Source organism: Pavona decussata, unplaced genomic scaffold (genome assembly GCF_977016875.1).
Source record: "Pavona decussata unplaced genomic scaffold, jaPavDecu1.1 SCAFFOLD_366, whole genome shotgun sequence".
In the NCBI taxonomy this organism is placed as follows: Eukaryota; Metazoa; Cnidaria; class Anthozoa; order Scleractinia; family Agariciidae; genus Pavona; species Pavona decussata.
The window spans coordinates 268,696-294,012 of NW_028145742.1; the positions used below are offsets into that span (position 1 = coordinate 268,696).

Consider the following 25,317-nt stretch of genomic DNA (forward strand, 5'->3'; position numbering starts at 1 on the left):
GACGAACATGACCAAGTAAATCCACCCCAGACGTCAAATTAAAAGGGAAAGAAAATCAAAAAGCTTCGGTCCGAAACTGTTTCAGCAAACATTGTCTGTCATGTGCTGGCCTCCCCCCAGATTTCTGTTGACAAAACGTAATAACTGTGCATGCAATTGTGCAAATAAAATAGTTTTCGGGTCCGGCAAGTTGTATGCCACGGGTTCTTGGGTCCCTCCCCTCCCTTTTCAAAAATTGACTGAACGTCCGCGCGGCGTGAAATGGTTCTTCCGAGGTGCGTCGCTTTTTTACTCAACATGCAACATTTATTCTCCTGTTGCGCGCGCCGAAATCGTGAAAAGGCTCTTGTCCACAGTGCAGTGGTGACCGATTTTTTGAACCTCCCAGGGAAACTAAATTTGGTTCGCAAAATTGTTAGTTCCAAAAATCGGGGGTAAAAAATCTGACCGAAGCAAATCCAAATATACGGAAAGAACTTTTGGTTCGAAGAATCGGGAGTTTTGATAAATTGAGAGTTTGAATAATCGAGATTCTGAATGTATCTGCAAGACTCAAGTGGAGCCTGGAAATGCTCATACACTTTATAATTTAAAATTGTCACTTGTTGTACGAAAACCTATGAAAGGGTTGAAGAAAAATAAACCTGTAATGATTAAGTTTCTCGGGTTAGGTACCTGAACGTGACCAATCTAAAAGGTTAAATAATGTGTTTGTACAATTCATTTACCAATATAAAGACGCATTTGTGTACTCATTGAAAGGAAACATGGATCGCTACACAATGAACGTCACACGATTACGTCTTCATTTTCGACACTGGAAATGACCCAGCGGAAAAACAGCTTTCAGAGTTTTGCCCACCGTCATCAATTAGTGCAACCTGTACTCTTTTTGACACTTGACACATCAGAAGTCTCGTCAATTCTGCATTGTATATTGACCGACACTGCCGACGACGTCTGTCATAGCATTCATTATACGCCAAATATACCTCGGTCAACAAGGTCATGTATACAGACGAAATTTAATAGAAAACATTAACGCTTCAGTCATCATTAGACAAATTTAAACAAGCGAACAGTGAAGTTTATTGCTGCAAATCGAATCTGTGATATCCACGTTCATCTTGGGTAGAAACATGTATTCCAATGCTGATACGGCCATTACACGACAAGCGTCCATAGAGGCAAACGACAGGGAGAAGGATTTGGTACCGGCTCAGACGAACATGATGTCCAACGATGCGGACTGTATTCTGGATCAAAGACCTCCCTTTTGTCTGAACGAGGAACAGAGACAGCAGAAAAGCTTTCAGGAACGTAAAAGCGATGTGGATCAAGCCATCAAATGGATCGTAAAAGAGATTGTAAGTAGCTCAGTACTTGATATGATTCTTTTTTGATCCGCCGATTTGCTGATTGATTCAATGCAGTCCTAAGGCACACGCGCGCGTTTGACAAATTTTGTGGAAGTTTACCCGAGACAAAATATTAAGACAATTGAGCAGCGTGATATGGGATGTAAAACTGTTGCTCCGTCACTTTTATTAAAAGGTTTACACCTTACGATTTTGTCGTTCAAACCACATTTAACACTCCGAGATGATCTGGTATTAAAAGAATACTAATCAGCCATGGATTGATTGAACACATTGACCTGACCAACTCGGTGAAACAAGCGCCGCCTAAATTTGTCTGGCATATTTATATAAGCTTAAATATAGGTACTCATACATAAACAGGTGGACATCAAAGTTTCAAACTGTGTTTTCATTTCAAGGTAGGATTTTTCTTATCAATCCACGTCAATTAATTGCTGCAAATTGTGCTGACTTTTTGTGCGGAACAACACGTGCCGATAGGCACAAGTGTTTATACGTCAAACCGGTTGAAACAAAAGCTTCCCACGGTGTGGTTTTTAGGGGGGAGGTACTAAGCGTGTAAAAACCTCAAAGGATGTAAACTTTGCTCCCTTGGCGTTCAAAATAATGTGTAAATTTTCAATTTGGGGCTGGATATAGGGGAAAGATTTGAGTGATCATTTCTGAAAACAGACTGCAAACAAGCGTTTGGAGGTCTCCTTGCAACCCTTTCTCAACATCCCATTCGCCTACGTTTTTCTCGGCTTTGTCAAAAGGTTTTGAACACAGAAATGGCAAAATAAATGAATTGAATTGAATTGAATTAAAAAAGCCTGCCTGCCCCGCGGTGTGTAAGCGCGTGCGTGCGTGTCAGGGGTGCCCTAAGGGGATCTAGCTAAGCTAGTGAGTAGGAATAGGAAACCTCCCACCCGACCCCAACAGCACTAAATTTCCGCGGGATTGTCGCTTTTGGATTCTGCATGGACTATGAAGTCTTGTGATGCAGACAAAATAATTTTGCTGAATTGATTTCTGGCGATCTTGGGGATTTGGGAACTTGGATCAGTTGTCTCGGCAAGGTTGGTGATGGCGCCTAGCTCCTTTGGCCGGATCCAAACTGAATAGAGAAGAGTCTTGGAAACAGTAAGCTTAACTAAAATTGAACGACACCTAAAGTCTAAAAAAACTAAGGGTTTTATCTAGAGAAAAAGGTTCAAAGAGTTGAATAATTACGAGGCAAACCAGACAAAACACGATTTTTCATGGATGACAGATTTATAAGAGCTCTTTTGACACCGCTTGAGAAAACCGCCCAATTTTTCTCATTGTATTTATAAGCATTCACACATGAACGAGCGAGAATCGAGTGCTGTAAAATTCTATCAGTGTTTTCATCTAATTTCCCCTTTGAAAAAGATGGAAAACTTTGAAAAAGCCACACAGGAAGGAATTTAAGTAAGATTTCCCCCACATAAGGAAAATCGTAGAAGCCCGTAAAAAACAGGAAAGCGAGGTTTTGACGCACTCGTTGAATGGTCACGTTTAAGCTAAACGGCGCCACGGAAAGTGCTGAACACTCAAAATCTTTCATTTAAAAACTTAAAGATTTCATCCAGACTCAAAAGTTAGAACAACCTTATACAGCACAATAAACAGCACCACAGGAAAGTACTGCTCAGTAGCTTTCATTTGAATGGTCACACTTTAGGATTTCATACACAAACTCAAACGTTGGAACCACCTTGTACAGCATATTAAACAGCATCACAGGAAAGTACTCGGCTCAGTAGCTTTCATTTGAATGGTCACACTTGAGGATTTCATCAACAGACTCAAAGTTAAAACTACCTTGTACAGCATAATAACCAGCACCACAGGAAAGTACTGCTTAGTAGCTTTCATAAATTTGAATGGTCACACTTTAGAACTTCATCATAGTTAGAACCACCTTGTACAGCATAATAAACAGCACCACAGGAAAGTACTGCTCAGTAGCTTTCATTTGAATGGTTACACTTTAGGATTTCATCCACAGGCTTAAAAGTCGGAGAACCTTAGCACAGAAAAGTACTGCTCAGAGCTTTTGGTTTGCATGGGCGCTCTTATTAGAATGCATGTCACAGTCTACATAAAGGTAGTTATGTCCGCTGACTTGTGATTTGACAGTAAAAAGGTTATAAAGAGTGGAAACACTCGTAGGTTTTACGATATTCTATATTTATTTTACTCCAACAGAAATTTCTAAAGCAGCAAGACCAAAATCTCATGAAACAGTTTGTAAAGCTGCGAAGCGTCCTTAACTCTATCAAGAGCCGCCCGACGTTTGATCGTAAAATCAGCCTTCCCGAGACCTCTCCGTGTTCACTCTTCAGTCCGCTTTATACGATTTCCGAAGACTCTCCGATCGCAGGCGAAGGATCTCCGGGACTTCGACGAAGAGCTCAAACGGAACCCCAAGATTTTCCTATATCTCTACTGTGTTTCGACGATGATAGCGACTTCAGTAGCGATAAATATGAGCACTTTGCAATATGACAAAAACAGACTATAGTTTGTTTACCACTTTGTAATTATAAATCCTGGATAATTTAACAAAAATTACGGTAGCTGATTAAGCCCTTATCACATTGTGTATAGCAATATCGACAATCGATTGAAAGTTTTCTATTGAATCTAAAGTTAATAACTATGGGAAGATCGTCTAAATACTCGAGTGCGTGTGGAAATCGCGTGTCGCGTTCCCGGGCACACATGCGTGTTCTTCTCGCGTGACAGATTTTAAAACCCCCTGAAGGCGCAGGCGCCCCGCAGGTCAGTTTTTTATCCTTTTTGTTTTAATTTTTTCCATTACCACAAGTATCGTTAAATCACACCATTTACTGTCAAGAATGCACGTTTTCTATTTTGTTTTGTTTTATTGTCGCATACATCCATACAATACAAGTAAAGTAAAATCGCACAAAAAGTCATATATTTTGGTATGAAGTCAAGAGATTCTACATCTTACCCCGCTTCAGTAATATACAAAGGAGTTTGAGTCGTTGTTGTGAAATGCAATTTGCTTTTCAATTTCCATTGGGTTCATATTAAGTAGTTGTATATACACCTGCAACTTAGGAAGGTTGTTCCCAAGCTTGCAGATTTATATGTAATATCTAGCTACAAGGAGTAAGTTATGGAAGAGCAACTCTTTTATTTTGTCAGTGAGACTAAAACAGAGAGACAAAGAAGGAGAGATATTTTCTAAATCTTTGAAATTTTGAAAGATCCACTCGAAGATGCTCTTCCAGAAGTTGTGTGTGTTTACAAGTCCAAAATAGATGAAAAAGGGTTCTTTTTCTTCCTCGCAATAGGAGCAGGAATCCCTTTGTTTTAATAGCTGTCGTATACAGAAAGTAATTTGTAGCGAAAGAATGCATGTTTCTAAGTAAATCAAAACAAATCAAATAAAACTGTATAGCTTGATTTCATCATATGTCTAATTTTCAATCGTACTTGGCATCAACCGCACCCTACCCGGGGGCAGAACGTTTTTCCGCCACATAAAATAAATAGCGAGAGAAACCACAGACTTGTTTTCATACTCAGAGAAATCAGAGACCTGTTTGGCGTTTTAAGACTTTCTAACAAAAGTCAAAAAGGCCTTTGCCTTCCTCTCTTCGCCATGAGCGCACTTCATTGTAAGCCGCCATTGCTCGAACAAAGCTCAAATATCTTGATAAAGAGTGGAGGGTCGATGCAGTGTCAAATTTTAATCAAGAATAGAAGAGTTTAGAGAACAGGTTATCATGAATGCCTTGGAGGAAGTCTGCCATTGGAGCCGTAGTTGTCGCTTCCTCGACGGCGCAGTTTTCAAACCTAGAAATATATTTACACTTAGTTTAAAACCGTATTCAAGACTACAAGATATGTTTCTCTTCTTAAGTCTGAAAGTGACCCGGATATCATCAGCAAATTAACCAATCATAATATAACAAGTGCGGTAGTTAAAAATCCATACTATAGTCAGAAGGCGTTTAATAAGGCGACGGTTTCGCTTTTGATTCTCACAGTTTAGATGTGAAAGCCAACAGCGACAAAGGCCTTGCTCAGCTTTCATCAGTTTCAATCTGTTTTGATAGAAAATACACTCTTCTTATAAGATCGTTGCAGCCTTGTGTTCCACCGGGGAGGGAGATGATTAAGCAAGGGGGTGTCTTCATGCACCGGTAAGGCTTTCAAACCCGAGGGGTAAGAGTCCATTCCGGTTCTTTCTTGGTCCTCCTTATTCGGTTACATGATACCGGGCTAAACTCTCGGTACCAGTCCAGTGCCGGTGCTAGTTCCTTCGCCCCCCACTCCCCCTTCCCGGTAACTGCACTGAATGGGGAATCTCGTACCGGCCGTGCACAGGCTTTAAAGACGCCTTATCCGCCGACGTGTTACTGTACGTAACCGCGATAACTTACTGTTTTCTTATTTCCTCGGCTTTCCTCTGCATTTTAAACTGGATGGACTGTGCCTAAAATTGCGAAAAAAAAGATGATGTTAGTTAGCGTGAATTATACTTCTAGGTTGAAACAATAATGGGATGAGATGCTAGCCCATGACAGGTCAGTTCTATAGAGAAAGACACAATCAGATAACTTCAAAACAGTCTTTGGTCAAGATCAGCTGGAATGCGATCTTGAAAAAGAAGCGGACAGTATACGCGCAGATTTGTTGAAACTCCTCCAACTTCGCTAAAAAGGGCCGGCATTTTGTTTTATTATAACGAATTGATTACCTCATGTGGCAATTAATAACAATGAGTATTGTGGACAGCCAATCAGACCGCGGTCCTGGAAACCTGAATAAGGCTGAAACTACAGACGTCTGTTGTCCGACGCTCAGGCCTGTCTGATGCTCAACTGAATTAGCCAACTGCATCAAAAGGTACATAGGTGTTGGAGTATTTATTCGCCTGAATAATTTGCTGCTTGTTAAACAGGTATTAAGAAAGCTGGTCGGTCTGTTTTCAGCTGTGTAAATTGTCGCCTCCGACGTTAAACACCGTACAACCTCGTTCTCAGGGTCCTCTCTCTACCTCCCTCGAGAAAGGAAGGGAGGGGACCCTAGGGAACGTATTGTCCAGCGACTTTCGCTTCGTCTGTCACTTCCGCCTTCAGTGCCACAAGCTTATGAAGGTAAGTCTGCAGTCGTTTATTGCTCCTTGTATGTAACTTCAAAGACCCTTTTCTCATTTCCTCCGACTGTTTCGCAAAAAACCGTTAACCTTAATTTACAATTAGTCAACAAGCTTTCGCATTTAGACTCACATCGGTGCCGTACGCCTCACAAATACAATTCTTCGACTGCGTTTGTGTTTCCCTTTGAAAATGATTGTGATTGTGATAGAAATCCTTGCGAGAGTCTTGGTAACGCTTCATTTTTTTTTTCGCCAGACATTCAATTCTTCGTTAAGTTACGGTATTTTATTGCCGTCAAATCAAACACTCGTATTGTCCGGCAACTTCGGAATTCGATGATCACTATCGAGCGAACTGCAGTGATGTTAGTAATTTCAGCAGTTACAAATGAAGGCTTGAACGGGATTTAATCCATGACCTCTGCGATAACGGCGATGTGTCCTACCAACTGAGCTATCAAGCCAACTGGGAGCTGGTTCATTTTTGAGTTCGTACCATTATACCCGTGGCCGTGGATCAGTGGTGAATACCGATTGATTTTTTTCCGACCTCCGGGAGGGGGTGGCATATAAAAATGACGGGGGAGGGGGGCATTGTGGATTGGTACTCCTTAGGGTGCTAAAATCTAAAATGGCCATATACAGAGTAAAGAAATCAGTTTCGAAAGAAACTGCGGTGCTGCGTCGGTGGGAAGTGGAAAGGAATGTTTGGTTTATCAACAGAGTTTCTAAGGTAATTTGGCCGCCGTAAAGAGATTCGAGTGCTGACGTTTTGAGCGTCACGAGTCCTTCGCCAGAGCGAATCGTGCAGTAGTCATTTTGGTGCCTCTTAGGGTATGAGCAGAAATATTTGACACGAAAATGTATGTTAGTCAACTGATTTGGTACAGTACCGTGCAAATGTAAGTTGACAGTCTCCACTCGAAACTCGATCCTCGATCCTCGAAGCTATCGAGACTATTCGAGGCTCGAGTTTCGAGTATCGAGTATCGAGACGCTCGAAGAATTTTTCGAGGATCTCGATGGCAGCTTTCGAGGAAACGATTAATTTCTCGAACCTCAAACAATAAGAGAGAACAAAAGCGATTTTCCCATGGCTCTTGCATTTGGTCTTTTTTTTAGTTTGGTCGAAAGTTGAAGTAATTCAAATCAGCGGCAGTGAGTGTTCGATAAATCTGTTTCGGCGCGTTTCTTCCTTCCGCGTATTATTTAAAACACATCCGTTCGTAGTTGTTGTAAAATTAAAACATGCTTAAATTTTTTCATATGCTACACCAATTCTTTTTAATCAAACTTCAAACTCGACGAAGCGAGCTTAAAACTGCAAGATTGCGGCTTTTTCGCGGAATGTAACACGATCGCTTCTGAAATATCTTCGCTGCGCAAGGATTATAGTTGATTGTATTTGAATACTTCGAATGAAAACTTCGAAAAAAGCATTTCCTTAAGTGAAAACGCACAACATTTACGGTAGATTCGGCAAGGAACCGGGGAAACTTCAACGTGGCCGTTCGCTTGCCTTTGAGCAGACTTCGAATGTTTACATTTGCGGCGTAGCGTTACAAATTATCATCCCAAAAGGCAATGTCACGTTTTCTTCATTTTCTATCAACTGTTGATTGTAACCGTGTCCTTCTCTGACAGATGACTGGATTACTTGTTTACTAAACCCTGTTTTAACAGTGAAGGAAGCGAAACTAAAAGATTGCGACTTTTTCGGCCGCTGTTTCACAAGCTGAAAATGGAAACGCGCGATCGCTTTTAGCCTCGCTAAGTAGTACGCTGCACATAATTATGCTTGATTGTTCTTAAATCTTTCGAATCAAAACTTCAAAAACAGCATTTCCTTGATTAAAAACGCATAATATTTTCGGTTGTAATCGGCAAAGAACCGAGAAAACGCTTGGAGAGCCGACTCTTTCCAGCTCGAGCATACACGTGCGCACATCGCTCCAACAAAAACGTAAACACAGTTGGCCGTCTCGCGGAGTTGGTTCCTGTAAAAAGGAACTGAACTGTGGCCTGGGATAAGACGTGTGAAAAACTAATCACGCGAAAAGTTCTTTGTTTCCCTGCCTCGAAACTCGATGCACTCGACTCGAGCCTCGATACTCGAAGCTTTCGAGTTTCGAGGATCGAGGATCGAGTCGCGAAGTTCGAGTTTCGAGGGACTGTCAACTTACATTTGCACGGTACTGTACCTCTTAGATTTGCATCACTCCAACAAAAAGATATCCTAGGTTTTTTCTTTGGGACTCGCGGTTCCTTCGCAGCAGCTGTTGGGGGCGCTAACATTACTGCGAACGGTCTTTCACTCATGGAAAGAGCATCTTAATTGCATGTTGTAAGGTGTCCATTTAGCTCAGTATTGATCAGTCCTTTTCATTGTTATGGCTCTTGTTGTTGTAGCGATGGCTGAAGCAAAGTCAGATGGTGGTCCTTTTGAAATAGAATATCCAGACGCCGTCCCTTACAGCGCCTGGAATTTCAACATCTACACAATGTTAACCATCATCAAGAAGACTTGCTTTGGGCACGTCAAAACAAACTTACACAGTGTACTGAAACAACTTCTGCCTGGAACGACACAAATGCTTCTTGAACACAGTGGATCTCTTGATCTGGATAACTGCTTCTTAGCGAATCAGCACTTCGAGGCCGAACGTGTGGGAAGCGTGCCAGAGGATGTCCCTATCATTCAACCAATTAGACAGCCGGTAGACGCTGAGGGTGAAGATATCATGAGAGACGTCGGTTTGGCCTTTGAATGCGACTACAATCTCTGTTTTAAGGATGTCTCAGCAAGTGAAAAGACCCCGCAGAGAAACGAGTCGAAGTCTGCAAAGATGCCACTACAACTGCAAATTGTTCCTTCGCCTTCCCGCTTTGGTTATGTTGAGCTTGTGGTTCCTCCCTACGTGGATTGGGTGCCCGGTCTCCAGAATTTGTGTGTAGAAGATCAAGGACGCAAACTTTTGTCTTCGGAGCTACTCATCGAGCAGATGTACAACGTGTTAACAATCATAACAGCTATTTTAAACGTCCACAGAATTCAGCACCATCACAAAACCGACAATGCATTTAAAGATGAAGATAACATGTCTCTTGCTAACTACCTCCAGTATGTTGGACAAGCGGGTCCAGCAGTTCATGTCGTCATGTGCATTGGCGATTTCAGCCAGAAAGGAAGGCACCTTTTCCTAACCGAGGATGTCAGCATGTCAGTGCCCTGTAAGGAATGGCCGAGCTGCGCCAAGGATTGGCCTACTAGAGAGAGACCATCTGGATGGCCCCCACAGAAGCTCATTGACAAGGTGACTCAAGATGGCTGCCACGTTGTGCCCAAGTTTGACGCATCAGAGAAAAGCTCAGAAGCGTCAAGCAATGGTGAGACGGCAGACGATGCCGGGGGCATACCAAAGACCCAGTGGAGGTACTCCTTTTCATTTGCTGAGAAGACATTGATGACCTCAATCACTGAAGAGCAGAAGATCTGCTATCTTATTTTCAAGTATCTGTTCACACGATATGTCAAGTTAGAGTCCGTGATCACTACCTACACGCCAAAAACGCTTTTTCTCTGGGCACTTGAAACTGTTCCCGCTGATCAATGGACCCTTCAACTGATTGGGGATCGTGTGAAAGGCCTAATGGAAGACTTGAGAGCTTGCGTGAAGAACAAGTACTGCCAGCACTACTTTATCAGTGGCTCCAACACTCTCCAACAAATGGATGATCAAAGCCGAAGCATCAAACTGGAGGTCGGGTTTTCCATGTTTGATAAGGACATGGCTGAAGCGCCAGTTCTGGGTTCAGAGACGTTCGAGACAACCTCGGACTTTCCAATGAACTTTATGTTCACGTATAAATCATTCTACACCATTAATACGTGGCTGGAATCACTCAATGCCCAGATGATGGCAAAACTTGATGCACCGAGTAAACTCCCAACGGAGCAAAACGTGGCGGACCTGTTGGACAGTTCGAAAACGCATCCAATCTTGATGTCAGAGATCTTGAAATATCTTGTTCTGTCAGATGAGATTTATGGGCACCCTCTGCCTGTTCCGCAGTCCCTTCTACAGCACGAGAAAGTTACACAGCTTATTAAATTCCTGGAAAAATCCATCACAACAACAGAGAAGTACAAAGAGTGCATGGAAGAGCTTGATGTTGAGCTAAAGTTTCTTCATTTGCAGTTCAAAATAATTGACGAGCTCGAGCAGTTCTTTAAAGACAATCCCAGTTTCGCATACAGTTTTGAAAGTAGCTCGGATGACAGCGGAGCGGAGGGAGATGAGTAAACTGTGTGACACGAAGGAGACTCAAACATTTGCCAATCAAACTCACAAATGTCCTCGGCTCACACACAATTATTTTAAGGGGAGTCATATTAATTAGTGTCCGTTGTCAGTGTTAACTCTAAGATGAAACTTGTCCTATGTCTTTATTGCTGTTATCTAATCAGATCTGGAAAAGCCTGGGTGGGACCCACAGTCCAACGTCTTCAAGATATGAACCCTGGGGGTCGTTGGCAGCATACATTTGAGCCCCTCCCCCTTTCCCTTTGCAGATTTTCCACCCAAGCCTCATCCCCCACCCGCCGTCATAGGTCTCACAGTAAAGTACAAGTAGATTGTAATAATCAATTATAGAAAGCAGTTACAGTAAACTGCCTTTAAACACTGCAGAAATGCAGAAGATAAAAATATATTTTTTGTTGGTACAGTATGCAGGAAAACTGAAGGAAAACTTAAGACTAACTTGAGGAAGCATTTGAGAGAATCTCACAGAGATAAAATAATTTCTGCTAATAGCACGAAGCCACCTATAATTGTTCCAGTGGTAAGAGATGTAAATGCAAAAGTTTCCAGTGGCTGCTAGCAATGATGGCAACTGTTCGCACAGGCTAGCACTGAACCATCCAAAAATCTTAAACACAAAAGTGTCTTTGGTAATTTAAATTTGTAAATTTGTACAGTGCATAATTCCATGAAGAGAAGATCATAAATGCGTTTTACAGTATGGAGACACTCCAGATATAATTGGAATTTGGAAATGTCAGGCTTTTTAAGATTGAAATGGGAGGGGTGGTCTTAATATTTCATTTGAATTGTCCATGAATGAATCTTGGACGAAATAAAAAAAATACCCCCCCCCCCCCAAAAAAAAAAAACCAACAACAACAAGAACACAAAAATACGCCATTTTTTCCTCATTGAAATGTGAGGGGTGGTCTTACTTTTTCATTTGAATTGTCCAAGACTGTAGGGTTTAACTTGACAAACTTGACATCCAGTTGTGGGACAAATTTGGCCAATTGGAGTTGAACCACAAAGGATATAACCATAAAAATACTTCCATGTTCAGTGGAACCAGTTCTTACCTGTAGAGGACCAATATTGCCAAGTCGTACTGCACTTGCTATTACTGTACGTAATGTGGAGAACAGGAAAAGCTGTTGAGTTTTAATCAGTGGTAGTTTCAGTAGACCACACACGAAGCCAAATACTACAGCAAAATGGCCACTCAGGTGTCTCTTCTCAACTTTGTCCTGCAAAAATAAAGTAGACTATGCATCCTGGTTTCATGACTGCATGGTTGTCTTCAGTACAATCGCCTGACTCACTTCTTCAAATATGTATCAAATGCTTTGTTTTAGAATGGATTTGAATACATTTGCAGTCATAACAACTGCAGACTACACACCTGTAAATTCACCATTTCTTCCATCTCGAAAGTCTTGCAAGCTGTAACAAGCAGGGAGTTACCCTGTAAAAAAATATGGAGTAAACACTTCCAAGTTGAAGAAAAGGTACGGTCTTACTGTCTATACCCAGTGCAGTGGGCTGATCAAACACGCAAGATCGTTGCTGGAAGGCACTTACTTCTAGTCTCCTTTAATGAAAGTGACTAGGAGCACCACTACCCCATCCTCCATTCCCCCCCAACCCCAACTTGAATTTCCAGTGAGCTGAGACAAATCTATGTACTTAGGTGGAGCGACATAAGGTTTAAGAGCCTCTTCAAATGAAGAAACATTGTTTTCTTGACGTTTCTCCATTACATGGACATAAAACATTTGTTGCAGGGACAATTTTTGCTTCAGAAAACATAAAATGTTCCCCTGTTTGTACACCCAACCAACTCATTAGGTAAACAATGTTTCTGCAACAGTGTTTCCAAGTTTAAAACAGTTCTTCAAGAAAGAACAAAATAATGACAGAGACTGCAGGCTGACACAATGGCCACTAGTCCATTGCACCATTTATATAATCTAGCTGAAATCTTAAAGTCTCACAAGGAGAATTCAATAACATTTGTACCTAATGGTTAGGAGAATGTGAGAACTGACCTGCCGGAAGCTTGCCCTGTTTGCCACATGATTACTGAGGTAGGCCTGCATGATACCATCCAGCTGTATGATTCTGTCAATGTTGTGGCATTCCTTATGAGATTCATTTACAAATGGAAGACTAAATGATGCTGAAAAAGATATATCTTGGAATAAATTACCTGTCATGACCTGGCATTACACAACCTTCCCCTACTCTGATAAACACAGAAAAGGTTAGAAAAAGTTTTCACTGCTTTCCGTTACATTAATATAGTTTCTTTGTCACTATTGGCAAGCCATCAAACTTCTGTCATGTTTTAGATAGCCTCTTCCCCCCTTCCCCCCACACTGGAGCCACTTTGTTTTTGGCATGGCCCCACCCCCCTCAAAAATACCAAGAATCTTCCCTTCCTCATAAAAATGAACTGTTCCTAACAGTACATTTTGATTTTCTTGGTTTTAGCACCTGAAACAATTCACAAGGCCCAGTTGTTCAAAGCCTGATTAACTTAATCCTGGATTAAAGTGAACTTTGACTCAACTTTATTACTAATCAATAAGATTCTTCCAAAGATTTTTGCCTGCAAGTTATGACTTATGACTTTTCTTTACCATTAGCCCAAAATTAGTTTTAAAAACATTTTTAACGAGCGAGATAAGAACCTCCGTTAATTCTTAATTGCGGATTAGCGTTAACAGAAAATGGCCAGTTTCATGGCACATTGTTTAATACAACTTACAGTATTATAATAATGAATGGTTTGTGCACTTTGTATGGGGAACTCAGAACATTCTAAGGGGTATAATATTCTGATTCTTTTACATTACCTGAGAGTTTTGTAATACATTACCTGCATTTTGAAGGCATGACAGCACAAACGTTGTAAATTCATCTAAAAAGAAAGATAATACCTCTTCAAAAACCCTTCACAACTTTAAAGCTTGAAAATAAGTTGAACCTTAGAGTTAGTAAACTATAAGATTTAACATTTGGTGGTTTTGGCTTTGTCAAAACAATTAATTAGGGACACACCTCCTTGCATGGTTTTAATCTTGTGTCAAGTTTCTTCATTCGGTTATATAGTGTTACAGTGTTCCTCAAAGGTCTGTTGTGGTCTCTCTTTGCTAGCTTTAACATGTTACCACGACAAAAAGTTTTGTTTTTCTTTTCAGCTTTTTTCAACATCAGTTCAATCAATATGTCCATAATAATACATGCATTTGCATTTAGAATGAAGGAAGTGAGATAAGTCGGGAAATGCCCAGCCAAAAAACACTAAAAATCTGTCCGCCATTACTCGGTTTGCATTAGGGAAGCCTGCGATACTTTGTAAATGGTCTTCATACAAGATTTGGCTCATGACATCATATGCACATTAGTTCATGAAGTTTCATCAGTGCGAGTTAATCAATCAAGAAAAGAAATTAAGATGTCGTTGTCCTTGTCTTCTTCTTCCAGTTCTTCTGGAAGGGAAACATAGGAAAATTACCTACGTTGGTTTCGAGCATTTGTATTTAACATCACATCCCAGACATTTCCGCTAGACCCAACCCTTTTCCTCACTCAGAGCCATTATTTGCGAAATCGAGTAATGGCGGACAGCAAAAACCAAAAAACTATGTTGAAATAATCAGACTTCCCATGTGATTTTTGAGATAAAAATTGGCATGGTACCTATTTAGTTTGTATATTTTCAAAATCTGAAGAAAAAGAACATGCAAAATGTTCATGTTTGTAGTAGCACTTTGAGCCATTGAAGTTAGATATAATGTTCTTATAGGTTGAAAAAAGTCCTGGTAAGTACAGTCTAGGCAGGTATTCAAACGAAAGGATGCCATGGATATATATGGTGAGAATTTTAAGTATAATTTTTCTTCATTATGGTTTTGCTCTTTCTCTTAGCCTTCCCTATGATTTCCATCACTTAACAACATTGGTTATATTTTTTTTACAAAAATTATATAAATGCATACTGAAGAAAAAAATTAGTCAAAGTGAGTGTTGTATTGAATAGCAAACCAACAACTAAAAGGGTCACTAAAAACTTACTTGAGTTCAGAGGGAAGGTTTGAATGCTGATAAACCAAGTCTAGCATTGAGCAAATTAGTCAGGGCTAAAAGTTTTGTGTCAAGTACTTACTGAAGTCTGTCACAAAGCCATGTTTTGTAGCTGATTCAAAGCCAAAACTGTGGGAAAATCCTCCAGTGGGAAAAGCTGTAAATCAAAGACTCCATCATAAACATGCTCACTGAAGAAAGCATAGTTTAATTAAGGACTGGTTATGAAATCTCGAAGCCATGATAACAATGGTGCTGCAATTTATGTTGGAAGGGCCGCGACTGTGCTTGATCCTTTGTTTTAACATTCACATGACAGTTGAATATCTTAACAGGAATGTTTCTATTGGTCATTAGTATAAATCTACTAGTGTTCTATCACGAATGCCGTTCTCTGATTGGCTACGCTACTCGCTATCTATTTGGTGATAGATATTGAGTAGCGGTTTTCAACAAATGGCGGCCGCTTCCTCGCGTTTTCGAAGTGTCTGCGATGAGGATATAGACAGTTTACTTGTTTAATTTTGAATGACAAGTAGATTTATACTAAAACAATTAGATTCTTCGCTCTCGATTTCTATGCGTGATAGCTGATTCGGGCTGCACCCACATGAGCTATCACGCGATAGAAATCTCGAGCTCATAATCTAATAATTGTTAAATAGTTGCTCAAACAATTTCAAAAATATCTATTGAGGACTGTGCAGGGTCAAGGTCAGAAATGCCAACAAAAACATATAAGAGAGAAGTTTACCAGGCTTCACAACCTCCCCCTTTTATTAGCTATGAAGAAGTTGTTACCTAAATTTGTAACAGCATGCCATACACTGACACAACACTGACATAATTGTAACAAATTATACCCCTTGAAGGGCTTAATTTCAGGCATAACAATCAGTGATGGTGTAAATGCCACCTTTCAAGTTGTTCAAACTCCTACAAAGTCCTATTAGGCTAAACCTGGATCCAAACAAGTCCAAATATCATTTGATCTCCGTAAATTGAAAGGCTCACTTTACTATTGGCGATGCGATTGTTTACAAACAATGTTTTTGTTATGAAAGGAATAATAGAACTTGATAACCCCAGTTGTTGGTTATTACAGTTTTGGGTTATATTTGGTTATTAGACAAGAGAAGCTACAACACGTAAGGATACTCTATTACAAATACCTGCCACGCCGTTACAAGAATAAAAACTATACTGATGTTTCACTATTACCCTTTAAGTCTAACTGGGGTTTATAAAGTTTGGTTACATGTAAACAGCTGATGTAAGTCTTTAATATTTACCTGAATCAGCGATCTGTAATAAAATCCATGTTGAGGATGATTCTGCCTCGGACTCTTCGTCACTAAAACGATTCATGGTTGATCCCTTTAAGGCCAGATGTTCCATGAATATTGTTATTAAACAATACTAAAACCCTTGTCTAGAAAACATCCTCCACCGCCATGTTGGATTGAAACTAGTGCCAGTCTTCTACTCACTTCTGCGGCCTCTATGAGAATTTCGCGTCAAAAGCGCGCCGGCGTGGTGACGTCAAAGCGGGACGAATCTTTCTAAAATGAGTAAAAATTTGAAGATGTTATGTATCCAACGAGAAAATTAAATAACATAGTTAAAAAGTTGTTTCCTATATTTTTTCATCATTCATGGCCTTTTAAAAGGTAAATTTTTGTAAGCTAACATAGACGGTTTGATCTGTTCCAATTCTTAACTCAGTGAAGCTGAAAATTTAAATTGCCGAAAATTTTAGGGAACAAAGTCTTATTCCCCGAATTTACGAGCCGCTGCTAGTTTTCCAAACATACTAGCTAGTTTTTATCACACCCTCCCCAAAACCAAAAGGGATTAGTTTTTCACAAGAGAGGATGAACTTTTTCAGTGTTGCGAAAGTTTGATGTGATCCGTTTCGCTAAAGAAAATGCTAGTTTTTCTTCATAATGTAATCCGAATTTCTGAGGCGATTTCTAACGTCTTTCCAAACAGCTTTTCCACCGAAAGGAACCATTGTGTGTCCCTGATCTGCTTTGTTTTCACAATGAACAGAATAGTATTCCGTTCATTCTGCGTCAGATAGCGGAGTGAAGGTACAGATAAAGTTGTTTCCTAAGCCGGAATAAAATTGCAATTGCTTTATTCTTTTGCCAAGGTTTTCAGATTAACTCAGAATAGGCGGAATTGTATTCTTTTAGGAACTGATAAGATATTCTGTCTATACTGTCATTTTTGAACCCAATTGTCGTCCCAAAACCGGCCGCAATACACCTTAATCTACTTTGTTATCTAAACCGGCAATATAGATATGATCACGGATGGATCGCTTGGATTAGGAATCCAATCAATCGGGTTGATTGAGATTTTGACTCGGAATTGTTCGTTTGTTTTTACCTATGCAGATATTCCTGGCAGAAATTTGACGGGAAAATAAAATAAACAAAGTCCATTTTTAGGTCACCACCACGATTTTTCAACTTCGAGTGATGAAAGTATAATACTCCGTATTAACAAGGCAAACCTTTACTCTTTTAGAAATACGACGCCCGCTAAAATCCAGTTGATCTAAAGTCACTTCCGAACACTTCAAAGTTAATCGTGATATGGAAAAAATTAAGACTGTCACGTGTAATTTGGATCCTAATATGCATGTGTTTCTAAGACTGATCTTTTTAAGAAGTTTGTTAGCGCACTGTTTGTGAATTTGTTTTATTTATATATTGTACTTGAAAGAGCCACGGACAATTTATTGGAGTTGTGCGCTATAAAAAAATATATTATTATATGTTACTATAATCTTGTTATCGCGTAATGCTATTTTTTTTTTATTTTCACTATTTTATAACTGCAAAGAAAATGCTTATCAACAAGAGTCAAGAGATGATCCTCTCCTCTTGCGAGTGTACTGTTTGATAGCCACTAAAACTTGCATTGAATATAAGTAAATAAATAAGTCTGAAATTAATCCTTTAAATACTCTCGAAATGAGGCGAAAGAACTTGAGGCATACCGAAAATTTACAGGGCTTTCCTCCTGGTTACTCTTCAAAGTCTACATATCGATTTTATGAAGCCGATAATACTTCAACTAATAGGCCGTTTTCACGAAGGCGTCATTTTCTACAACTACTATAATCCTTCAATTTGTTGCTTTCTCTTGCAAATTAGGGATATTGTTATCTAAACCTCAGTGGGATTAAAAAATTTAAATAAGCCGGAAAGGAAAAACGAAGAGATTTCTGGTAGTTGTAGGTAAAAATTATGTAATGTCATCGTGAAAATCGGCTATTAACTCTCCTTTCCCAACAGGTTAAAATAATTAAAATGGAAAACACTGGCAGATTTTACTCAGTAATTAATCAATATACACGCAAAGAGCTCAACCTAACGAGTTTTAAACGGATTTTTATCGATAAATAGAATTTTACGCCACTTTGCAGTGTTAAGTTTTGAAATTCGGATAGATTAGATCTATCAATTTCCTCGATGTTGTCCAGTCAAACGAATTCTATTCGTTCTATAACAAATACATTGCCCTTGACACTAAAAATCACTCCAATTTTGTTTTTTCAGCAGCCGGACTGCTTGCTCGGAAGTTTGCCAGCACTAAGTGCTTTTCAGAGTCGGCATATCAAATGGAACTTTAGCATTCATTTGCCCTGTATACTCCTTCGTTTGAGAATAATGAAGTTTGATCGAAAAAGACAATCAAAAGTATTCAATGATGGACACTAACGTAAAATGTTATAACGCCTAATAACTCCTGCGAAACCGGTTTCTGAGTGACAGCTCTGTAAATGAAAGCAAATAAAGCACCTACAAATTTTCTCGCTAGCTGCAGAGGGAAATTTTGATGTAAGTTAATTTTTCTGTTCCTCAGATGAATTAGGGAAATCGCGAGTGGGGTTAGCTGGCGATAAAAATGGTAAAACACAATAATACCACAAAAGGAGGTCAATACAATGAATTCAAGCAAGACCTTTGGCCCATTTTAAAAGCTTTCTGTGGTAATTCAAGAGCTAATCAAGTGAATAATGTCGCTTAATGCTTATGCGAAAAATATCAGTTTAAATAATTCTGAAATAGCCATGTTTCGAATCTTGGAGAATAGCGTGGATTCGGAGTGAAAATCAAAAAACAGCACTCGACTACACCATCCTGTTTATTTTGATAAAGCTTCAATAGTTTTCACACATTTCTTAATTTTTCGATTTTATTTTTGTCACGTCCATCAAGGAAGGTGTAGAGAGTTTCTTCAAACTGTATGAATAATTTATAACAGAGCACCTTGATGAATAATAATCAATCTTACAAATATGCTTTTTTAAAGAAAAAAGACTCAACTGTGTAAGGGTGATACTTAAAAAATCAGCGGGGCAGACAATCTTTATTATTCGGTTTCACAAAACACGATGATCTTAGTGGTTTAGGTTGGAGAAATGGCCAAGTGCGTTTTAGAGTTGAAGGAAAATTCCGGATCACCACCTGTCTTTTAATTTCAATCTTCAAGCGTTTCTTGGCAACTGGAAATATAAAACAGTAAGCGCGCGCCGCACTTGAGTAACAGCTCTTAATGCACAGGAATAAGCTCGGTTAATTTTCTTATAGTAATCCCAGATCTCGAAGATTATGAACCAAAAGAAAGTCATCCACTTGTTTTGAGTTGTTCCTGCACAATGCAGATCGCCTTCGCTGTTCCCTTACCGACGTATACGGCACTTCTCTACCAGGCTTAGGAAGTTCTTCTTTTGCGCTATCGATGGAATCGATTAAAATTTGAATTTGTGGCGTTCCTTGTGAATTAAGCGTGTCTTCATCTTCGTGGGCTAATGCGGTAGTATGATTCGTTTCAATACGATCAATTTGTATTAAAGGCGGTGCGACATTTTGCTGTTTAACCGTATCTTTAACCCCTTCGTTCATATCCACGCTAATTTCGCATCGACTGACAGGCCTTCTGCCAAGGGAAAAATCTGCCGTTAATAAGCTTGTCCTTTCTGGTTTGTAAATTAATGTTGACGCTTTTTCATGGCTCTGGGATGTCTGATTATTATTATTTTGTTCAAGAACGCGTCTTTCTCTTTGTAACTCTAAATTATCTGAATTGAATCTCCTCAGCACAGACCCCGTTAGAGTTTCCTTGTTATTACAAGTGTGAATAATCCTAAGATCCACCTGGCTCTCGAATTTTTCACCAAGATTCGCGTCTACGGTTTTTGACCGCCTTCTTGTTAAAACTGTCTGACATCCTAAGCAAGTAGAATCACTGATTTCCGACGGATGCGGACTGCTAAATGATCTTCTGGGACTTCTCGCATTACTCCGGCCTTGACCAGGGGAATGCCGTGTTTGGCGTTTACCTCTCACGTACTGTTTTCCGATAACTTGAAGACTTTGCACGAGTTCGTTATCCGCGTTCGAGTCCCTTTGTTGTTGGGCCACCACATTGGAGAATCCTGCATATTTATGCGATCTGTAATCGTCAGCTTGTTTGCTTGATTGTTCGTAGTTTGAACCCCGATTTGGCCCATTCGCTGACGCGAACAGGCCTGTCGAAAATTTCCGCGCGCGACTCAACCTCCTTGCATTTCGAACGCTGTCCTTTATCGGAGGTAGGACAGAAAATCGAGTGAATGTACCCATATTGTAGTCACTGTTCAGCAGTGGAACCTTCTCCGAGTTCTCAACTTCTCCATTGCTCTTTTCGCTTTCGGACGTAGCGGTCTTAATGTTTGGCTTCTCTCCGTCAAATCGTGATTGCCCCTCGGTCAGCTTTGCATACTCAATTTTCGGCAGAAATAGTTTGTTGCCTTTAGGGATCTGCGGCCTGGACGTGTTCATAATGCCAAAAGCCAGCGATTCTTCTTTCAATTTGACCATTCAAGTCTATTTGAGTTTGATATAAAGCCTCAAAGGGATTTGCGCCACTTTCTCAACTACATTTTGCATGTTTATAAGTCTCTCTTCAAAGCCATCTGTTCTGCAACATTATGTTGATCAACTTGGATCACGTGACTCGGCTTTAGACATGACCAGCTGACCTTAAGAAAACAACCATTATGAATTCTCGGCGATCAAAAATACACGCACGAATCCACGGTTTTGAATTTTCTGCCTTTCTTAAAACAAGTTTCTTGCTTGGGGCAAAACATTGAAGGCCATTCTTTTTAAATAATATGAATTAAAACCGACAAATCCGCTCTTCGACAAAAAAAATTAACTACACTTGAGTCTTCTGTTCATGTCTTTCGTGTATTTGAACGCAGGTTAAAAGCAAGTATGATTAATTAATTCACAAGGTCCGGTGTCAGTAAAAAACACAAATGAATAGGAACGGCTAGACGGAAAATCATCCAAAATCTGTGGACTTGAACACAAAACATTTCGTCATCAATATAGATACAAGCATTTATTTAAATAGAATGATGATTTAGTTGACAGAGCCAATGTTCTTTTCAAATTTTAACATGACAATTCCCCTGTACGTTTGACATTGGCGCTGAAATTAATTCTACCAGAACAGAAAAAATTAAAACATGTTTACTCAATTCTGATTCTAGATAAATTATAAACTTTCACGTTTAATCATGGGGAGCAACAAAGAGTGGATTCACTGATTCATTCGAATCGCCTTCAAATGTCGGAATTATCTGTCAGTCAGGCATCAAACCTAATCGAGCAAGAGTCGTCTTGCCATATCAGCTTAGTTGCAGAGTCGACCGAGCAAATATCATTCTTACGAATTATTTACATATATCTATATATCTGAATCTATTTACAGATACGGACTAAAAAGTGTCAAGGCACTTTCGCGCGTGACTGAGAATTGCGCAGTCTGACCCAGAAGGCTCAGCGGGAATGCAGGTGTGAATGTCGTTTTTTGAATGGAGGCGTGCACAGTGGCGCGGTAAAGTAAACAAAGGCAAATTTATGCATACACAGTTAGATTTAAAGCTAGAAGCTTTTGGGGCCGTGTAATTAAATTAAGAAATATATTAAACAAACTGAATATAAACATCTTAAAATATCCCAACCGGTAGGGAGGTTTACCAGTTGGCTATTTACAAAGCGTGACCGAGGATTTGAATATCGAACAGGGGGCTCCCGTGAAACAAATCAATTCATTCAATAGATTAATATTTTATTAATTTATTATTTCAATTTTTATAGATGGGAATGACAGAAAAATTTGTCATAAATGCATTTGCCACTCTCACAATAAAATCTTTAAATTGTAAATTTAAAAAGTTCTCTTTTAATTATATTTTCGCTTTTTCCGGAAACCAGTTTCATACCGGTACCTGGATAGTGTTCATTTCGTCTTGGATGAGATTGTTAACAAAAAACGTTTGCGAACAAGATTTTCACCCCGGGACCAGAACCTGTGATCACCGGGTTCTCAAAACTAAAGCCACTTTTTCAACCAATGAGAAGCAAAGCCAAAACCAATATCGCACGCGTGTTCCCGCGCTCTGCGCCGGTTGCATGTATTTACTTTGATTTCTGATTGGTTGATTGCACTGTTTGCGACTGTTGTGGTTGTATAGCCAGAGCAATTACTTTGATTTGAGTTTTACGACACTCAAATAAAAACTGCTCTATCTCAGTTGATACTAACGCTGTGCAATTAAAACCCATAGGAACAAATGATTTTATTTGAACAGATGCTTACAGACACAGACATCCACAGTGCCGCCAAGGAAAGAAACCGCTACATCATGATATATTTGATTGACTTTTTCTTTTTCGTTTGTTTTTCAACTAAACGGCCATCACCTAATTGGCAGGCATTTTATTCCTTTTTTTTCTTGAAATAAGGCATCTTTCTTTGGTCTCTAAAAATGCTTTTTTCTTTATCCTTTGTCGAAACGCGGGTAGAAAAAAAGATCATGGTAATAGTACAACTCAAATCCAATTTTTTAAGAGAAACGATTTCAACTTTATTTCACCTGTCATTTAGGATGTTTGCTTTCCCTAAAATTAATTTCATTTTGGACCATATTTTAAAATTTTTTTCTCAGTTTCGAGACGAAAAAACACATTGTAGAAGTTATTATGGACGTGATACAAAGCAAAAAATCTCATTAACTTCTCTGTTTTATTCAAAACCATTCCCAACAACAGGAGCTCATAAGCAAATGATTCCTGTCCCTGTTTAACAAGGGGGAGGATTGTCAAACAGCTGTAAAAGTAATTTAACATGTCATAGCATTGTTTTAGCTAATTTGGCTGAGCTGAGGTGAAAAACAGTCTGTCGGCTGAACGTGTAGTTTGAAAAGACTGTATAGAATGGCAAATAATGGTCGCTACCATGCAGAGAGATAGAGGAAAAACCAATTTATACTCAGTCTAGTAACGATGGTATTTACACAAAAAAATGCGACGGGCTTATGAGCAAGACCCTGAACCATTTATCCAAACAGCAAAGTGATTGCAAACTTAGCCATTTCAAGTTTAACCATGTTGGTTCACTGGTATTGGATTGTTGGATGGTTCCTCACAATTTTCGGTTTTGTTGGAAACAGCTGGGTTATTTTTGTTATCGCGAAAAGAAGAAGACTTCAAACAACAGCCAATTCTTTCATCTTGTCGCTTGCCGTTGCCGATATGACCGTCATATGCGGATATTTCCCGGTTTCTTTTGCCTGTAGTTTGTTGTTTGTGAATCTGTGCAACGATGCCATTCGCTTTAACTTTACAAGCCTCTTTACTGAAGCCTCCATGCTCGCCTTACTTGCGATGATTGCAGAACGTTATATCGCCATAGTGTATACACTAAGATATGTCTGTCTTTTGACCACTAAACGGATCGTTGCCATGGTGGCGGCATCTTGGGGAATTCCAGTCTGTCTTTTCGCTGTTCGGTGGATCCACAGCATCTACTACAGCAAGCTCTCTGCTGAAGAAGAACGCATAATTATCATAATTTACACGCTCCTGTTTGAAATAGCACCAATAATTATTCTCATTGCAACTACTTTGCATATCCTATTCATCGCTCGAAAGATTTCTCTTCAAGAGTCAGCGTTGTTGATTCAGGTTCGATTTAACCAAGCTGCAAGCTCAGTAACACTAAAGGCGGTAAAAACTGGATTAAAAATTTCCACAGTTCGGATAGTAGCGGCGGTTGTGACTATTTTCGTAGCGTGTTATGGAACTGAAATTTATGTCACAGTCTGTGAAGTGTTTGAACTGTGTCAAGTGACCGAGGATACACAAACAGCTTTCTCGTTGCTTCTCATACTAAACTCAGTACTGAATCCTCTCGTGTACGCTTTCTTGAAAAAAGATATAAAAAGAGAATTGATAGCTGTGCTTCCTTGTAGAAACAAAAACCGCATAATACGATCAGCTCTCAGGTAATAAAAACGTTAAATCGATGAAAGGTTTTATTTTCAAATTCAAAAATTGTATTAAAACCACCAAAGAGAATTTCCAATTTGTGGAAAGATGATACGAGGGGAAGCAGCCATTATCCCGACTGAAAAGGCTACTTGCTATGTATGGTCTCGGTTAACTTTCACAAGATATTTATTTGATGACAAAGTTAGAAATGGAAAATACCTTTCAGTAATTAGTTTAAGGTTCTTTAAAGAGCATCACACCTTGATCTTGCTGACAACCTCAGTTTTAGATCTATTCCTTTAAAAAGGAATATATATATATAAAAATCTGGGACCAGAAGGATAATGGCACCGGTTACACGATCGAATGGTCCATTATCAAACGAGCAAATCCATATCACGGACATCCCTCGCGCTGCAATTTGTGCTTATCTGAGAAGCTCTGCATCCTATCTGCTGACAAATCTACCCTCCTCAATAAACGATCTGAGTTAATTACAAAATGCAGGCATGAAATTAAATTCTACGCAGCCAATCAGAAGCAAGATCGCTCCAACCGCCCTCCTTAAATTATAACTCTAGAAACACCAACGGTACAGTCTGATGATCGCTTAGTGCGTGAAACTCGAGTAACTGTGTTACATTTTCTATCTTAAATTTATATATAAAAAAATGGAAACAACATTTCCTTGTTGCAGGCAAAGTAGCCAAATAAATTCAACATGTGTTTCTCACATGAAACAACAAAAAGAGTTTACAGTCACCTTCTCTTTTAATTTATTGGATAACAGGACAATGCGTGTACGCGTGCGTAACGCTATAACTTTATTGTTAAAACTCGTTAGTAAAGTAAAGAAAAATTAAACTTTATTAAGCCAGGGTGGCCCATTCAGCTACATGGCTGTTATCCAGAGGGGCCCTGGTAATAAAACGTGACAATAAATATAAATTAATTTAAATACTAAGAAAAACTGACTTGTGCTGTCTCACTTGCAAATGTTAGAAACGATGAGTTTTAATAAAAAGTTTAAAAGAAGAAAGCGATTCTGC

The 25,317-nt window shown here is 39.4% G+C and overlaps 5 protein-coding genes across 5 annotated transcripts; 3 read left to right on the forward strand and 2 right to left on the reverse strand.

Moving 5' to 3' along the window:
- LOC146452538 (uncharacterized) lies at positions 1 to 4,834 on the forward strand. Its single transcript, XM_085097572.1, has 2 exons — positions 1 to 1,367; positions 3,597 to 4,834. Exons 1-2 carry the CDS (start codon positions 1,140 to 1,142, stop codon positions 3,894 to 3,896), a joined length of 528 nt encoding a protein of 175 aa, XP_084953698.1. The 5' UTR covers positions 1 to 1,139; the 3' UTR covers positions 3,897 to 4,834.
- LOC146452539 (uncharacterized) lies at positions 4,253 to 16,395 on the reverse strand. Its single transcript, XM_085097564.1, has 8 exons — positions 16,217 to 16,395; positions 15,007 to 15,081; positions 13,717 to 13,758; positions 12,884 to 13,014; positions 12,238 to 12,300; positions 11,915 to 12,082; positions 5,810 to 5,862; positions 4,253 to 5,219 (listed from the first exon to the last, which is right to left on the reverse strand). Exons 1-8 carry the CDS (start codon positions 16,320 to 16,322, stop codon positions 5,117 to 5,119), a joined length of 741 nt encoding a protein of 246 aa, XP_084953690.1. The 5' UTR covers positions 16,323 to 16,395; the 3' UTR covers positions 4,253 to 5,116.
- Positions 6,422 to 11,728, forward strand: LOC146452540 (uncharacterized). The gene is made up of 2 exons (XM_085097534.1): positions 6,422 to 6,526; positions 8,938 to 11,728. Exon 2 carries the CDS (start codon positions 8,940 to 8,942, stop codon positions 10,830 to 10,832), a length of 1,893 nt encoding a protein of 630 aa, XP_084953660.1. The 5' UTR covers positions 6,422 to 6,526; positions 8,938 to 8,939; the 3' UTR covers positions 10,833 to 11,728.
- Positions 6,496 to 24,602, forward strand: LOC146452541 (nociceptin receptor-like). Its single transcript, XM_085097557.1, has 2 exons — positions 6,496 to 6,526; positions 21,705 to 24,602. The coding sequence occupies exon 2, from the start codon at positions 23,384 to 23,386 to the stop codon at positions 24,284 to 24,286; it is 903 nt and encodes a 300-aa protein (XP_084953683.1). The 5' UTR covers positions 6,496 to 6,526; positions 21,705 to 23,383; the 3' UTR covers positions 24,287 to 24,602.
- Positions 19,068 to 21,681, reverse strand: LOC146452542 (uncharacterized). The gene has a single exon (XM_085097542.1). It carries the CDS (start codon positions 20,801 to 20,803, stop codon positions 19,526 to 19,528), a length of 1,278 nt encoding a protein of 425 aa, XP_084953668.1. The 5' UTR covers positions 20,804 to 21,681; the 3' UTR covers positions 19,068 to 19,525.
- Positions 24,603 to 25,317: the final 715 nt, after the last annotated feature.